This window comes from Pygocentrus nattereri, chromosome 4, assembly GCF_015220715.1.
Source record: "Pygocentrus nattereri isolate fPygNat1 chromosome 4, fPygNat1.pri, whole genome shotgun sequence".
In the NCBI taxonomy this organism is placed as follows: Eukaryota; Metazoa; Chordata; class Actinopteri; order Characiformes; family Serrasalmidae; genus Pygocentrus; species Pygocentrus nattereri.
The window spans coordinates 35295486-35314371 of record NC_051214.1 but is presented as its reverse complement, the minus strand read 5'-3'; the positions used below and the strand labels follow the sequence as shown (position 1 = coordinate 35314371).

The 18886-nt window shown below is 40.8% G+C and overlaps 1 protein-coding gene across 4 annotated transcripts in view; it reads left to right on the top strand.

Annotated features, from left to right (window-relative positions):
- LOC108411484 (MAM domain-containing glycosylphosphatidylinositol anchor protein 2-like) overlaps positions 1 to 18886 on the top strand; it is a 241529-nt gene that overhangs the window by 94809 nt on the left and 127834 nt on the right. For all 4 annotated transcript variants that reach the window (XM_017683068.2, XM_017683076.2, XM_037537992.1 and 1 more), the window contains exon 3: positions 8486 to 8660. In XM_017683068.2, the coding sequence (XP_017538557.1) occupies positions 8486 to 8660 (175 nt within the window). The remainder of the gene's footprint in view (positions 1 to 8485; positions 8661 to 18886) is intronic.

Here is an 18886-nt window from a genome sequence, read left to right as displayed (position 1 = left end):
ATGTAGGCATGGGCAACACTGCCTAGTAACACTTTTACTATGGCTTATGGTGTATGGTGTCACATTGCTGGCAAGTGATGGAATGATAAAATGAAATAAAATAAAGAGAAGCACTCAAAATGAGATGACTTCAGGTGGAACACCACAAAAATCATGGTAGCACTTTATCTAGAGTGGTCCTTTGTAGATGATTAATAAACTCTTAACAGAGTATCAGTAACACGTCAACATACTATCTGTGTATCAAGTAGCAGTAGTGAAGCATCTGAATACACTGAAGTGTATATCTTGTAGATGTTCTGTTGATGCATTACTTACTTTAAGTAGATGTATTGTTAACATTTTACTTCCATTACACCCAACCTAACCTTACCCAACCTTACCCTAAACCTAACCCTTACCCTGGCCCTAATCCTAAACTTAACCTCAACCTAAAATTCAAGCCTAACCCTTGTATGTTTTTGACATGTTACTGAGAGTCTGTGTGTTTGTTTAAAAAGGACCACTCAAAATAAAGTGTCACTAAAATTATATCTCACTAAGTGAAATAAAAACCTTTCTTATTTTGAAATGACAAAATAATAGAATATTTTACTCTTTACATCTAGTGTAACTGTTGTATTCTGTTCACAGATATTTTTGTATTATTATTTCATGAAATGAGTAAGATTATCTGCTAGTAGAACAAGCCAGGATGATATTGGATATATTGACTAGACACAAGATGTGTTCACTTGTCAAAATCTATTTTTGCAGTGAATAACATTTGACTTGCTTTTCAAACCACAAACAAGTGCTTGTAATTGAATTCCTAAAAAAAATGTCATTTCATGTGATGCTTTTTCATGGCGTAGATTTAAGAGAACCAATCAGATTCCAGTCTGCAGATAAATTGGATCTGGTTTGCCTGTGTGATCACAGCCAATGTGAGCAGCTGTTTAAAATGAGATGAGTAATCTGATTGGCCAAGTAGATAAGCTACTAATTAATCACCATACCCTCCTGATTCTATTCCAATTCACTCATTGTGCAGTGCCTCAGGAAAACAGAGACCCAGATCTCAATCTGAGACTGATATGTAGCTCTACTGGGGAATCCCAATATCCCATTGTACTGTTGTTCACCTCTCTTGGGGGTTAGATCTGTTTTCGAGCAGCTGTTCTAAGCTAATATTTACGTTCCATAAGAGAAACCAGTAAATGGCTGTTAGGAAGTGTCTATTTTTGTGTGCAACTGGCTCAGATTTGACACTGTTTTTCTGAAGTTATGCCTGTGGTGTGTTGTAACTGTGTGTGTAGGAAATGTTGTTTACATAGTAAAGAATTGATTGATGAATGTTAATGTCTCTGGGAGCCTCCAGCCTGTTGTGGTACTTTGACCTCCAGGACCAGAGTGGAGGAGAGCAGAGATGAGTAGTGAGGAGCGTACTGGGCATTTATATAGATGAGAGCAGGAATTTCAGGGGAAAGTAAAAGATGCTTAGGGCAGAAACAGCCTCCAGGCTTGAAACTTTAAAGCCACCAGATAAGCTGATGTGATGCTGTTTGAAACAAGCGGCTACACCTCTCTTTGAAAAATCATAGTGTATTTGAATTCCCCCCCTGCTTAATGTCAGACCAGCAGTATGTTTTATTGATGTAGCCCCTCTCTCTGCATGAAAGAAGAGAAAATAAATGGGAGGTATGAGCTGTGAGAGTACCGAATTCAGCTGTTGTCCCTATAATTCAACTGATTTTTTTCCCCTGTTTTATCTATTTGAATTCACACAGGAAGCACTTCAGGCTAACAAAATAAGAGCCTCCAGAAGCTTTCCATCCAATTTATTCTCATAACTTAAGTCTCGTAGTCGCCTAAGAAATATTGTTCTCCAAAGTGGACGGGGGCAAATCGTAATCGACTCACGATTTGACATTGATCGTCTGCTGAGCTGTCTTGGTGTTTTTTCTTCTCCACTGTTTACTTGTTGAAAAAAAGCAGAAAAATCAAGGCCTTTCTTCTGTCCACTCACAATATAACATTGTTAAATGCAAGTGAAATGTAATGGCTGTCCAGTAAATTGCAGCCACAGGGATGGTCCAGCTTTTCTGGGTGTCTGAGCAATTACAATGTGAGGAGGCAGTGATATCAGAACTGTTTCAGCTATCTTTTTTTTCTGTAAGACAATGAGAGAAGTTTACAGCTAGTTAGTTTCCATTTAGAACTAGACCCCAGGGCCAAGAAATGAATGTCAGGCTAATAATAAACTCAGGGTAGTGAGAATTCACTGTTCTCAGGGGTTCTCACATAATGCCTCTACACTGGAACATGTATTCCTTCCTGAAATTACCAACAATTCACACATTCATCTGCAGATATGGTCTGTATTTGAGAAAGCATGTGAATGTCTACCTGACTTCGCTTTCGAACAGGATGCTTTTTCTATCTAATTGGGTACAGCTCATTCTGGATATCTTCTTCTTCTTCTTCTTTCGGCTGCTCCCTTTAGGGGTCGCTACAGCGGATCATCTGCCTCCATCTTGCCCTATCCATTGCCTCCTCTACTTTCACACCAACCATCTCCATGTCCACCCTAACTACATCCATAAACCTTCTCTGAGGTCTACCTCTTCTCCTTCTACCCGGCAGCTCTATCTCCAACATTCTTTGCCCAATATATCCACTATTCCTCTCTGGCTTTATCTCCAAACTGCTCCACCTTCACTGTCCCTCTGATCTGCTCATTTCTAATCTTGTCCATCCTTGTCACTCCCAACGAAAATCTCAGCATCTTCATCTCCGCCACCTCCAGCTCAGCCTCCTGTCTTTTAGACAGAGCCACAGTCTCCAAACCATACATCATAGCAGGACGCACTCATTCATATGAATATGGATATATGGACAGCTCATTCTGGATATATGAAAGTATAATACTCACATTAAACATAAGGTGATTTCCATTTCATGAGCTAACTTCATCCCATACTATACTACCATTATATATCACTCCAATTCCAGGCTAATGCCTTGGCGGGCTGCACCACTAAAGAGGTTTCAGCTGTAGGCTTTAATTGTGTCTAAAATTTTGGTCTGAGCCCGATTTAAGGCCAAAGAACCCAACCTGAAGCACAACATTCAGTTTTGAGTCTGTAATTGCACCGAGCCCGACATAGCTCTGTCTAAGCATGACCTGACCTAAACTATACCACCCAGTCTTGAGTCCTATACTGACCTGAGCCCAATAAAATTCTGCCTGAAACGGACCTGAACTGGCTCATCAACCCTCAGAAAAAGGTGATGGCACCAGATATGCTATCACTAAAAATATCATGTGATGTGTCATGTCATGTGATGTGTAATCATAGTGTAGCAACAATAACAGCTATCATTACATCAAGGACAAATAAAACATTAAATAATATACAAAAATATTCATCTGTCTAAATATTTCATTTTTACAAATGTATTCACCAAGCAACGCTTCTGAACAACAAAGTTTTCCATAATATGCTGTTCTTATGCTGTGCAGTGCTGATGTTAGTCTTCACCTGTTTAATCCTAAAACTCGGTTTCTTTACACACGTTACATATAACATCTTAAACATATGACTTTTTTTTGGCCATACATAGTAAATATAAATGTTCTTTGGTTGCAATAACTGACCTCACATGAGTCGATTAGTTTTATTTTCTGCATAGGCATACATTATGTCATCACAAAATCATGCATCACTGTAATAGTTACTTTACATTAAAGTTCTTAACTTCAACATAATATTAATGTCAAGTTTTGGTCCATTTGTTGTTCCATTTATTATGAAACATCAGAAACGTCTAAGCATTGGCCTTATCATGCATTCATGCATTCGATGCATTCAGGTGATGCTACAGCCATTCGTAGCTGGGAGTCCAAGAGAGCACAACTGACCTCACTCTCTTTGGGTGGTAGGATGGCTCTCCCTTCTCCCCCATCACTCAATGTGATGCTAGTCAGCGCAGGCGTCTTTTAGCTGATGTAACAGATCTGGCGGTAGGCACTTTCCTCCAAGCGCGTTTGCCTGTCCAGTGACATTGCATCAGTTCGAAAAAGAAGCAGTGGCTGGTTTCGCAGGTCTTGGAGGAAGCCTGGGCTAGCCTTCACCCTCCTAATGCTGATGGCATTGTGTGATTGGGGGAGTCCTAACTAGTGGGTGGAACTGGAAATGATTAAATTGGGGAGAAAAATTGGGTAAAAAAAATAAAAAATAGCTCTAGAAAAACACTTCCATAAGCAACTTTTCAATGGATAGTTCTTTTCTGTAAATAATATATGAAAGTGTGAAGAATGTTTTAAAGGTTTAAAGGAACCTTTATTTTTAAGAACGTAGTGAGAAACACTAAGAAAAGTTTGAGTTAAATGCAGTCGATATGACAGTGACAATATCTGCTCTACTTTGAAAGAAGCTGGGCAGAACCAGTATGATTCTCTCCAACAGTAAACATCTAGCTGTTCACTTTTGTGTTCCTGATTACAATTCCTGTTTTTGTACACTTTCACTCCATGATAGTGCAAGGTCTCAGGAATTTGAAAGCAGTCGAAATGCCCGGCAGTTGCTAAGCAGTGCATGAATTTGTTAAGTGGTGAAAGACGGGCCTAATGACTTGGGCGGACTCCAAAGTGCCTGTAGACCTGAAAGCTGATGTTGGCTGGGGAGAAGGCAGGCCCTCCCCCCCACTTGTCTAGCCCTTCCCCAGACCCCCTGACTGGGACTCCTCTTCCTCCTCTTGTCCTCCCCTCTGCTCAGGAGGAGCAGCAGCAGTCCCTTCCCAGATCTCAGGAGGAATGCTGTTGAAAAAAGAAACATCCGTAGTTAAACAGCATGTGGTAACACTTTCAACAATGCTGTCACTTTGGTTCACTCAATGTGCAGAAGCTGTGCAGAAGAAGCAACAGTAACTGAGGGGTTTAGCATGCCAAGGAAATCAATGCTGGCACTGCTGAGACAAAGTGCCATTGCTGTCCCAGAGGACTTACGTTGGCATTTGTTTGACAAACGAGAAGCACTTGCATCATCACTGTCAGAGTGGTTGTGCCACACTGCACCCTCCACAGAATTAGTGTTAGCATGCTGGAGGAACAGTTGGTTCTCTGCCCTTCAATCATGAAAATGTCATAGACTTGTAAAAGTTACAGGTGTGCCTTATGCTTGTGGACAATGTGTCAAGAACTTAGTTAAACGTAATTGAAAATAATATGTTAAGATTTTTTGTTTGTTTTTAGCAGATTTTGATTTGCTTATAGTTGAACAAGTGGCAAGTTTGGCTATGTTCACGGGGGCATTATGGTCCATAAAATGCAACTTTGCCACTCTTTTCAACAACACCCAGTGTCATTCAATGTTAAGCACTGCTGTTATGAAGCATTCAAAGCTATTTGAGTGATAATGCCATTTAACACCTATTTTTATTTCCTTAAACATGAGCAAGTGACCAAATTACAAGCCAGTTCCATGACATGCTTTGCCTCTAACAATACACTGATGGACAACAGACACCAGTGTATGACAATGTATGAATATTAAGTGCCACTGTTTGTTTAAAAAGTTCAGCAGTGTTGAACTTTTGAAAGAATGTACTCAGATGTTGCCATGTATCAGCTAATGGGAGACAGTCCATGGTGAGGCTTCAGTCAGTCAGAAACTAATTGCTGCTCACACCAGAGCTCTATATTGACTATAGAGCTACACAAGGATTAAGGATTCTTTCTTAAGTCCAATACCATCTCTACACCATTCCCACATTTTAACACCGTCCTCACCCTATCCTCACGTTTCAATACCATCTCCACCCCATCCTCACACATTTCAACAAGGAGCCCACCCTATCTTCATGTTTCAATACCATCCCCACATCTTTCAACAATGTATCTAGCCTATCCTCCAATGTTCCAATATCATCTCCAGTCCATCCGCACGTTTCAACACTGACCCCACCCTATCCCCCCCATGTTTTAATACCATCCCCACTCCATCCAGTGTGACTGCTTTCCCCATTCCCTTACAGCTCTGTAACATGGTCACCTCATAGCTGGTTTATTCCATGTACCCACATGCATCTTTTTTACTTCCTGCTCTCAGTATTAGCATTTAGTTCAACTATTCACTGTTCACAACAAAAATCCACTGTTCTCTGTCCAAATTCACCCTTGTGATTTCATCTTATAGGACCAATATTGTGTCTAGCAATTAGCCAGTATGTAACTAAATGTGCAACAGACAAAATATAATGGAGATAAAAATCAATGGACCAGTTTAATAAAACACAGCGGCAGATTTACCATGACGGTCTGAGCAAATTCATTTATAAATGACCAGACTGGGATTATTTTTGGCATACTGGTGGTTCTACTAACAGTGGGTGACATGGCAAAAATATAATATCATGATACTTCATGCAATTTTCAGCATACATGGTATGTAACAATATATTTTTTTCTGACATCTGATCAGTTGGAACAGAGAAAAGAGAACCAGTAGTGCAAAAACTATCAAAAATTATATTTGGCAAAGTGTGTAATGTGGAGTGAGGAGGTGGACATACGTGCTGAGATAAGCGAGTTTTATTTTGGGCAAATCCAGGGTCATGGTCGAAAAGGTCCAGGTTCAAATGGCCAATACGAACACAGTGGGGTGCAGACATGATGAAACTGCAAAACAGACAAACAGTACAAACAACATACCACTGGGACTAATTTTACTTTGTAATGAAACATGCTGTTAATGATATCTACAATATGTTCAAAAAAGCATATTGTGCTGTAGTGTAACATAGAATTTGACAGAATTTAGTAAGCTAGACAGAATTTAGTAAGCATGAGTTACTCACCAGAACTGTAAAAAACAAAACCAAGAGCACACAATAGTGCAACAGTACAAATAGTCAAATACATGGGGCTTTTTATGTCAAAAAGATTGTCTTTCCTACTATAACAATATTTTTTTTACAAAAGAGTAAAGCACAATGTGATCAGACAACTTATATGTAAATGGCTCAGTGTGGCCACACAGGACATGTTCTTTAACTGTTTTTCAACGTTTCTGCCTCCATGAACATGCTGAACATCAAAAAGCTTGTTGGCACATCAGTGTGCTAGCTGGCAATGTTTGTGCCACTGAAGAGACACCAGCACTGTCCTCTGAGTGCACTTGCAAATGGATACGTTTTATTTATGGATAAAGCATACTCAGAGGACAGTGCTGGTGTCTCTTCAGATGTACAAAGCTTTCTAGCCAGCATACATCTGCTAGCCAGCAAACATTTACCCACTTAAGCAATTGCTCTAGTTGGATAAAAGTGATAATAACAGATACATTTTAAGGTAAAGCCAATTTCAGTTTTTGCACATTAAAGTATATCTGTATAGGAATGCTTATCGCTTTGCTATATTCTATATTCTATATTTATCTATTAGATTATATTATTATTGTAGTATTCAGTAACAATGCCAAACATTCTTTAATGCTATTAGACAGTGGAGAACCATGACTTTTAAAGTTGGGCCTTTTGGGATATAAATGTCAAAAGCTCAACTCAAAACTAAAAAACACTTCTATAGTAATCTTCAAGGGATTTTAGTAATGTGTTAAAAGTCGGTGACCTATCCATGTCTTCTGAATGACCCAGAGTGATGTGTTTTTTTTTTATTAGTTTTTTTTTCCCATAACAGTGGTTATGGAAACAATGTGATTGGTTGATTCAACTGTCAATTCCTAGTTATAATGGTGGTTAAACCGACAGATTAGGCCTTCAGTTCAGCTCCTGGAGTTCTAACCAATGGGAGAGTTTTCTTGAGTGTATCTACCTAGATGCCAGAAGGAGAATATTCCTGTTTGGATAAGTTTCCAGTGGCCATTTCAAAATTTTAACCATTTCAAAAAGAGTCTTACTATTCCAATATAAATAACTGTAATTTGTGTTTTTTTATTATTCATTGTATTCAACTATTAAACTGTCTGGCTAATTGGCAATCTTGCTGCTAACTCTCAATATTTAATGGCCCCCCCAACTGGTGACAAACAGCTAGAGCTCATGCGTATAGACAAACATTTCTCACTGCTGCCTTCTGAACATTAAAGCATCAGTCAAAAGTTTGAACTTTTGTTGTCATCGGAATGTGTCTGAATACATTTGTTCTGTTTCCTTTTATTTACATGTATTGGAATCAAACCAATAAATGAAAATGCCACCTGTTTACATTTTGTTTGTTGCTGTAAAGTTATGATTGTGAGGCAAAAAGGTAAAAAAATTGTGGTCAACTTAAATAATTACTGTCAGCGCAAATATTTGTGTCCAGGTGATTATGTAATAATTTGATACAAATAATTATGAGCCCTAAATTACAGATATGCATTTTTTAATTACTTTACAGAAATCATTAGGCCTGGAAGGCCCCAAGGGTTTCCTTCTGTTATTAAATATCACATGAGTTAAGGCTGTTTAAATTGTTTTTTTTGTTTTTTTTTTGCTGTAGATTCGGTGGACTAAGACAGCAGGCAGTGTGTCAGACCGATTTCAGGACACAAGTGTGTTCAATGAGACACTTCACATTGCCAAGATCCTGAGGCACCAAGGTGGACGCTACTACTGCAAGGCAGAAAACGGCCTGGGCTCACCAGCCATTAAGTCCATCAGAGTTGATGTCTACTGTGAGTACTCCACAAAAAATGGCTGCAGATGAAAACTGTATAGACTTGATACCTTCCCTACTCTATTTTAAATATACAGCATGTTAATATGACACCTGTAAATTACATGTCCGTGTATTATTCACTAAAAGTTTATGAAGCCTAGAACTCTCTGGTCCAGGTATAAAAGAAAGCACTTAGCGCAGCTTTGGTGTATCGACATCAGTGTTTGGGCTGTACATTTAGCAGGCCTGTGTTATTTCTCATATTGATTATGGATTGGATACTTGAGGTTGCATTTCATTGTGCCTCCAAGGCTTCACCCTCAATTACTCCCTGAGTACTCAAAATCAGCTTGCGGCTCACATATTGATGAGTTTAATACACTAGACCTACAACTATCAATGAAAGGGCTGATTTTACTTGTCAAGGACAAACATTTGTACAAGGAACTAAGACACTGAGAACTCACCTCTTTCTAAAGGGAGCTTAGTTCTCCTACTGAACAGATTTTAGACTTGACTATATCAGCATATTTATATTATATTTATATAATGTTAATTCTAAACCTCCACACCCACCTCCTAAACATATGTTTACTATAATCATACGTAAACTACAACATGTTGTGGATAAGCATGAACTTATCTGGCTGTGCCTTTGTGAACCCTTTACTGATTCATTGAGACACACACTAGTTTGTAAAAAGTTGGAATCACTTGTTACATAAGCATTTGTTACATACACAATATACACAATTTATATACACGGTAATATTAATTTCTAGACATTAATCTTATGAGCTACACCAAGATACATTTTTTGTTTTTATTTGCAATATTGCAAGGATTGTCAGTCAATATTTAATGTAAATTATCTATTATAATGTTCTATACTTTAATATTCCAGTATTGTCAGGTTATCTACTTTAAGATTTGATAAAATACATTCTGGATGTGTTACATTTATAATAAATGTCATTCTTCCTATATATTCTATTTTTCAGTTGTTTCCTTTTAAAGAATTAAAAAATGTTTCATTCCTTTATTTTATCATTTTTTTCAGGTTGAATTATTTAAAGTGAAGTTGAACATTTTTGATTCATTAAATAGTTTGTACAAAAGCCTCTGAGTAGATCAAGTCCTCTGAAAATTGCTTCAAAGGAAGGATCTGACATTTTGTATATAAAGGCTTTAACATGGCCAGTTTCATAAATTTGCTTCAATACCAGTAGAGACCTAGAAATTGTGCAAACGTTTGAGTATTTTTCTACATTACAGTTGTGGATGTAATAAATTCAAATGTAGTAATTTTTCTTTTTCTCCGGTCGTCATTTTGGACACAACTAACATTTCTTACTTTTAAAGCTTCTTACAAGTTCTTTGAAACCGGTGCTGTAAAGTAGTACAACTTAATGGAACATAATGTAGTAGAAGCATTTTACACGTTTTTCTGAGATTTAGTTTGAAAACCTACTTACACAATTTACCTCTATTTAAAAAATAACCTTGGACCTTAAACTTGAGCGTATTCTTACATTTTTTTTTCAAATAAATAAACATCATTGTAATATTTTCATCACTTTCTTGAGGTCATACCACCTGATATGGCAAACTGAATCATTGTAACCAGGACTCAAAAAAAAAATTTTTTCCTAAATTTGTGAAAGGGCTACTGACCTTGGCATTGCGTCAAGGTCACTTGGGTTCTTTTTTATGATGCTTGTATGAAAGAGGGATCATGGTTTCGCACGTCCAAATTTTTATTTATTTTGTTTTCGCGGGGGGGGGGGGGGGGGGGGGGTGTTGTTGTGTTGCCTGATATTTGAGGAAGTAAGAACACGTTAAGCGCTTTTAAAGTTTGTTTTTTTTTTGGATAGTTAACTTTATTACAAAATGTGTTGAATCACCTGGGATATTTAGACTTCTGCAGGCAAAAAGAAAGTGTACTGAATGTTATATTGATGCACTGAAAATTGTTTCACATTGTTGAATAATTCAATTTACGTGTAAGGGGGAGCGAGGAGGCGGACGCACACGCTGAGATAAGCGAGATTTATTACGGGCAAATCCAGGGTCGTGGTCAGAACAGTCCAGGGTCAATGAGCCGACACGTACAGAGTTGGGGTAAGACATAACAAAGACTAGAATCAACACAACCAAAGACCAGGTACAATGGTACAATGAAACAAAGATACAAAGACTGGCAAACGGAAGGGGCAAACACAGGGCTTAAATACACGGAACAATGGACAGGTGATAACAATCAGGGGCGGAGTTACAAAACCAAAACATGAGCACATGGACAGGACTGGGAGGAGCCAACCGTGACAGAACCCTCCCCCAAAGGCACGCACACCGGGCGTGCCACACAGAACAAAACAAACCAACCCAACAAAAAAGCGAAACCCAGAGAAAGACAAAACTAAACTGGCACAGACACCGAAGCCAGAGCAGAGGCAGGAACGGGCACAGAGGCAGGAACGGGCACAGAGGCAGGAACGGAACCACAAGAGGCAGGAACGGAACCACAAGAGGCAGGAACGGAACCACAAGGCACAGGAACGGAACCACAAGGCACAGGAACAGACGAAACAGAACGAGGACAAAAAAAACGGAGGGAGGACGAGGAGGCACAACACAAAACGACGCCGACCGAGAGACGACCGGAGACACAGGACGAGGAAAACAAGAACGAACAACAGACCACGCAAAAGACAGGGGAACAGGCACCAGGACAGACACGGGAACGGACACGGGCACGGAAACAGAAACAGGAACAGAAACAAAAGGAGACACAGGAACGGGAACCACAACAGGAACGGGAACCGAGACAGACACAACAGTAGGGAACAGGACAAAACCAGGGACTGAACAGGGCAGAAACAAGGGAACGGAAACAGACACAGAAGGCCCAGGGGGAACAGACACAGACGAGGGCGGGATGGGTGGGAACAAAGGGGATGTAATGTCCACGGAGGCAGGCGGGCCTGCTACGACGTCCACGGAGGCAGGCGGGCCTGCTACGACGTCCACGGAGGCAGGCGGGCCTGCTACGACGTCCGTCTCTTGTACAGGAGACAGCAATCTATGCATCCACTGGAGAGTCTCTTGTAGTGTGAGACTGTTCTGATGCATGAAGGGCGGGTCCGGAGGCGCGGCTACTGGCGGCGTGTCCGGAGGCGCGGCGACTGGCGGCGGGTCCGGAGGCGCGGTGACTGGCGGCGGGTCCGGAGGCGCGGCGACTGGCGGCGGGTCCGGAGGCGCGGCGACTGGCGGCGGGTCCGGGGGATCAGGAGTGCCGCGGGGTGCGGCCACGGGATCAGGAGTGCCGCGGGGTGCGGCCACGGGATCAGGAGTGCCGCGGGGTGCGGCCACGGGATCGGGCTTTCGGGCTGGGGCCCTCTGCTCCAACCTGGAGGAACACACAGATACTGGACCCACTCGGCCGTTCCCAAAGCTCACTCGAGCGATTGGCAGCTCGCAGTGACGCTTGCGAACGAGCCGAGTACCAAAAAACGGGTCATCTGAATGCTCGTTCCGTCTGACCCCGTCTTGCACTGCAGGTCGCTCCTCCCTGCAGTGGCGCTCAAGACGGGCAGACCCAAGGCGCTTACCTGAGCTCTCGACGCCCGGACACAAGGCGGGAAGGCCCTCCGCTTTCTTGCGGGACCGACGAGACGCTCGTGTTCCCTCAGCGCCAGGGGATTTGCTGTCTCCGGCTTGGTGGCGTTGGGACACAGCGAACTCGGGCTGCTTTAAAACAGCCGGAGTTTCGTCCCAACGGAACAACCACATGCCGGAGTCTCGCTTACCTGCTGCGTCCTGTGGAGGCCAGTCTTTCTGTAAGGGGGAGCGAGGAGGCGGACGCACACGCTGAGATAAGCGAGATTTATTACGGGCAAATCCAGGGTCGTGGTCAGAACAGTCCAGGGTCAATGAGCCGACACGTACAGAGTTGGGGTAAGACATAACAAAGACTAGAATCAACACAACCAAAGACCAGGTACAATGAAACAAAGATACAAAGACTGGCAAACGGAAGGGGCAAACACAGGGCTTAAATACACGGAACAATGAGGGACAGGTGATAACAATCAGGGGCGGAGTTACAAAACCAAAACATGAGCACATGGACAGGACTGGGAGGAGCCAACCGTGACATTACGTGTCATGTGTGCGTTTATTTATTTATTTTCGGGGAAATAATGGATGTGGCAAAAATTGCATGACATATGTATATATTACCCATGACAGTCTCTGAGTCTACTTCATATTATAGCTGCAAGTCTCCCATCGTCATATGGATCAACACAATTACACAAGGCAAGAAAATACAGATGCCTGTTTTTGGAAGATGTCATTATCTCAGTCTTTAAAGTGATAAAATGACATTTCTTCTCATACCACGTTTATGTTAACAGCTACTGTGTGTGTGGTGTTTGAGATTTAATGATTTCATTTTACACTGTAGCTATGAGGCTAATGTAGCTAGCAATTATTATAAGCTTTGTACACTGTGATCATGGCTGATTGCCTGTAAAAACCTTTAACCAGCAAGTATAAAAGTAAAGCTACACCTCCTGTTCTAAGATGCTGGATCTAGGCGAAGGTGCATGGTTATTTACTTACAGGATGCTTTCATCGAGAACCTCCCCAATCTGCCTGTCAACTCTGATAGAATACGCCCTCTCATCTTTTTCATGGTTTACACAGAGGTCTCCTTCCTGTCTGTTTTAGCTTTCTCTTTCTTTTTTGTCCACACTGCACGCAGCACACATGCTTGTTGTTTTGGCTCTGATGCAAGCTTAGCCTGAGAGACTAAAGGTTTGACAATTGAAGGTTACTGGTGAAAAGCTCTGTGAACTGTGAAAGGAGCACATACATTTATTATACTGAAGTCCTCCTGTGAAAGCTTATCTCTAAACATCATCTGCTGTGTGGAAATGAAAAACTCTTTCCTTTATTATCGAATATGCCACAATTTCAAAGCTATGAATTCAATATTTGGTGGCTGTTTAGGGCATAATGATGCTTTAAAAGCCCAACATCAGGAATGAGTCAAACAGCTTTTTCTGTAGAAGAATGTCAGGACCTTAAATGCATCACCTTCAGTTGAATTGCTCCAAAACTGAGAGCACTCAACTCTCACAAGAGCTATATTCCACTCTAGAAAGCACTCTTTTCTACGTTTCATGAGGATCCATTTCCCAATACTGATACAAGAGTGGTAAGAGAAGTCTCTCTGATTGACAGAAGAAGTCTTTCTCCAAGGGCTGTGCATCATCTTCACTGATTTTCTGACTCTAGACAGGCACAGAGCAGGGAAAAGGTTTTTTTCTTTTCTTTTTTTTTAATGGAAGCCAGAAGGAACTGCTTTAGGGATGAGAGATTGCTGTACATGCTTTGGATTGTCTGTCTCCCAGACCTAGCCAGTGCTGAGATGTCCTCTGTGCAGGTCAGGCAGACATCCAGGGATCCCCTAAGGTTTCTGGAGGTCTGGAGATTGGAGACTGAGTCATCGTCCAGAGACAGAAAAGGGTCTTGGCAAGGCCTTCGGTCAGTGAAGTAGACTCTCAGGAGACAGGAAATGAGCAGCACTGTGGTGCCTTCAGCTTTTGCTGTCTTGGACTCATAGCTTCTGTGTCTGTGCAGTTTCACACCTCTAACTCTAAAAAATTAAAGGTTTCTAAATTGTTTTTTGCTTTGACAATATCTCCTTTAATTAGAATTAGAAAACATTTAGGCTATGTAGAAGCTCTTTGCACAGAGCATTTCATTTTTTGAAAGCTTCTTTTGCAAACAGATGTTTTTTTTTGAGTGTGTATCTTTTTTTTTTTTGCATTACGTTTTTGTAGCCCAGTCCATACCTGGGCAATGGACAGGAAATGAGGGAGTGGGAGACGCATTATGTTGACAAAGATGAAATCAGACTTGTGGACATCTGACCAGCTGATCTGCTGTTTACCTGCTCATGTGAAAGCAGAGATATGCCGGTCTTCAGATATTGGCTGTGCTAGTACTCTTGTGCTCAGCTGCAGTCAGTAGTTCCACTGAAAAAAGTGATTCACTGGATTTATGTGTTCATCATTTTCACATGAATTAAATATACAACATCATCAGAGTCTTGTCTTTCAGTTTACTTACTTTTGATGATAATGTGCTGATGCAACATATTTTATTCATGTGGAAATTATGTACCCATTCGAATCAAGTAAATCCAGTGCATCACTTTTTCAATGCTGTTGCTGTCATCTCATGTCTTAAGCATGAGTTTTTATCTCTGGGCTTTGGCTGCTATTCAATCCTAGTACATCACTATCGATTGCATATGCCACTGATTCAGAGCAGGCATGTAGTCAGCAGGATAGGCATACTGTATTGCCAAAAGTATTTGCTTGTCTGCCTTCACATGTATATGAACTTGAATGACACCCCATTCTTAATCCATAGGGTTTAATATGATGTCGGTGCACCCTTTCCATCTATAACAGCTTCAGCTCTTCTGAGAAGGCTTTCCTCAAGGGTTAGGAGTGTGTATATGGGAATTTTTGACCATTCTTCCAGAAATGCACTTGTGAGGTCAGACACTGATGTTGGACAAGATGGCCTGGCTCACAGTCTCAACTCTAATTCATCCCAAGTACCATTCTCCTGGCAACCACCAAACCCAGACTTGTCCATCGGATTCCCAGACACAGCAGCGTGATTCGTCACTCCAGAGAACACATCTCCACTCCAGAGAACACATCTCCAAAGTCCAGTGGTGGCGCTTTACACCACTGCATTCGATGCTTTGCATTGCGCTTGGTGATGTAAGGCTTGGATGCAGCTGCTCGGCCTTGGAAACTCATTCCATGAAGCATCCACTGACCCTGCTCTGTCATTTCACATGGCCTACCACTTTGTGGCTGAGTTACTGTCATTCCCAATCGCTTCCACTTTGTTATAATACCACTGACAATTGACTGTGGAATATTTAGTAGTGAGGAAATTTTATGACTGCACTTGCACAGGTGGCAACCTATCATGGTACCACACTAGAATTCACTGAACTCCTGAGAGTGACCCATTCTTTCACAAATATTTGTAGAAACAGTCTGCATGCCTACGTGTTTGGTTTTATACACCCGTAGCCATGGAAGTGATTGGAACACCAGAATTCAATGATTTGGATGGGAGTGAATACTTTTGGCAATATAGTGTATGTACTGTATAACAACTAGACTACTAGTATTTCCATATGATCGTCACATTATTAGTTTCTTTATTTACATAGTTGAAAAGTGCAAGCGCCCCCTGTGTTGTGTGAAAATAGTGAGCTGGATCAAGGGCAATCTTCTAAAATTACTAAGAATAAAATTGCGTTACATCACCAGATTTAAAAGTATGTAATTCTGAGATGCAAGCCTTCATCATGATGATTTACACAATGACATTTACATTGACACACATATATATATATATATATATATATATATATATATATATAGTCAGTTACCAATTGTGCAAGTTCTCCCACTTAAAAAGATGAGAGGCCTGTAATTGACATCATAGGTAGACCTCAACTATGAGAGACAAAATGGCAAAATGGGCAACACGGACTTTCAACTCCCTCCAAAGGTTTTCTATGGGGTTGAGATCTGGAGACTGGCTAGGCCACTCCAGGACCTTGAAATGCTTCTTACAAAGCCACTCCTTTGTTGCCCTGGCAGTGTGCTTGGTATCATTGTCATGCTGAAAGACCCAGCCACGTTTCATCTTCAATGCCCTTGCTGATGGAAGGAGGTTTGCACTCAAAATCCCACAATTCATGGCCCCATTCATTCTTTCATGTACACGGACCAGTCGTCCTGGTCCCTTTACAGAGAAATAACCCCAAAGCAGGATGTTGCCACCCCCATGCTTAACAGTTGCTATGGTGTTCGTTGGATTCAACACAGCATTCACTCTCCTCCAAACACGACGAGCTGTGTTTGTACCAAACAGTTCTACTTTGGTTTCATCGGACCATATGACATTCTCCCAATACTCTTCTGGAACATCCAAACACTCTCTAGCAAACTTCAGGCGCACCCGGTATGTACTGGCTTAAGCAGGACTGCAAGATCTGAGTCCCTGGCGGCGTAGTGTGTTACTGACAGTAGCCTTTGTAACGTTGGTCCCAGCTTTCTGCAGATCATTCACTAGGTCCCCCCGTGTGGTTCTGGGATTTCTGCTCACTGTTCTTGTGATCATTTTGACCCCATGGGCTGAGATCTTGCGTGGAGCCCCTGATCGAGGGAGATTAGCAGTGGTCTTGTAGGTCTTCCATTTTCTGATTATTGCTCCCACATTTCTTCACACCAAGCTGCTTGCCTATTGCAGATTCAGTCTTCCCAGCCTGGTGCAGGTCTACAATCTTGTTTCTGGTGTCCTTCGACAGCTCTTTGGTCTTCACCATAGTGGAGTTTGGAGTGTGACTATTTGAGGTTGTGGGCAGGTGTCCTTTATACAGATAACAAGGTCAAACAGGTGCCATTAATACAGGTAACGAGTGGAGGACAGAAGAGCTTCTAAAAGAAGAAGTTACAGGTCTGTGACAGCCAGAAATCTTGCTTGTTTGTAGGTGACCAAATACTTATTTTCCACCATTATTTGCAAATAAATTCTTTAAAAATCAGACAATGTGATTTTCAGAATTTTTTTCCTCATTTTGTCTCTCGTAGTTGAGGTCTACCTATGCTGTCAATTACAGGCCTCTCTCATCTTTTTAAGTGGGAGAACTTGCACAATTGGTGACTGACTAAATACTTTTTCCCCACTGTGTGTGTGTATATATATATATATATATATATATATATGTGTGTGTGTGTGTGTGTGTGTGTGTGTGTGTGTGTGTGTGTGTCTGTGTGTGTGTGTCTGTGTGTGTGTGTGTATACACACAAGAAAATTATTCTTTTATGCAATAACTGAAATCATAAACTGTGATGGAAATAAAACTCTCCCTCTCTTCTCAAGCCTGCTGAAAAAAGACAGCCTTTAGTAGTCTGGCCATCTGGGCAGAAAAAGGTCAACGCCCCTTCAGAATCTTGATATCCCTTTTAATATTAGAGTTTGGCAGAGAAATGTTCTTTTCCTATTATCTGCAGCTTGCACAGTCTCTTATGAAACCTGGTTAACTCCTAAAAGAGTTGAGCCTCACAATTTTCTCACTCTCCTCATAACTACACAGTTTACATGTTAGCTTTATAGAAGCTATTTTAATATTCTTATAGAACATAACTAAGTTTGGCCTACAATGAAAATTAATAGCATATTGAGAAAAAAAAATACATGAGTTTCATACTAAATGAAAGTATTCAGGTTTATGGGATATAATTAAAGTGAAAGAACATAAGGGTTATAATGTTAATGGATTATAGATTTTAGTGTTGTATATATGTAATAAGCAGTTTGATCCTTTTTTAACATTTGCTTGTTTAGCTATCTTGGAAAAGTTATTTCGGCACATCCCTAGCAGTTTTCTCTATCACCACAAGGCTGATTGTCATCTTACACTGTAATAATTAGTTTGTAACCTAAAAAATCTTGCTTCATGTGGTTTAGTAATTTAACTGGTTTCATTCAACTCAAATGCATGCATAGGATGAAACAACGCAAAGCAAAACCTCAAACACTTTAAATCAGTCTCTACCCAGTTCCACTTTTTATAGCTTGCAGCAAATTTGACTGCACCACTGAGTCAAGTTTCACTGTTCCATCCACAGAATCCGCTTCCTGCATTCTGCAAAATATCATCTTTAGAAGGATTATTTTCATGACAGCTTGAAAGAAATGCTACACCATTTTGCCAAAATCAAACCTGACTTTGTTTTGACAAAGCAGAAACTTGTGTGCCAGTGAATTTTGATAATGGTGATTTTCACTGTCAATCAAAGCTCACAAAATAGCTACTCACTCTCACTTACTGATGCATAAGAAGAAACTTGCTGGCAAGCGAGCCTGGATCACTAGCATGAGAATTTGCAAGGTCTAATCCATCTATTAGAAGTGAATATTTTTGAGAAAGTAGGTCTGTATTTCAGTCACAATGTGATCTAACTCAGGCAAGCATTAGTAATTCTTTTGGCACGCTTTTGGAAGTAGCTAGGGAAGCTGCAGTTTTGATGTTTGAGAAGTGATAACAGCTGTTGTTTTAAACATAGGCTCTTGTGTTTGGCCTTGGTGTTTATGTATTTTTCATTAGTTGTGTATTGTGCATTAGTT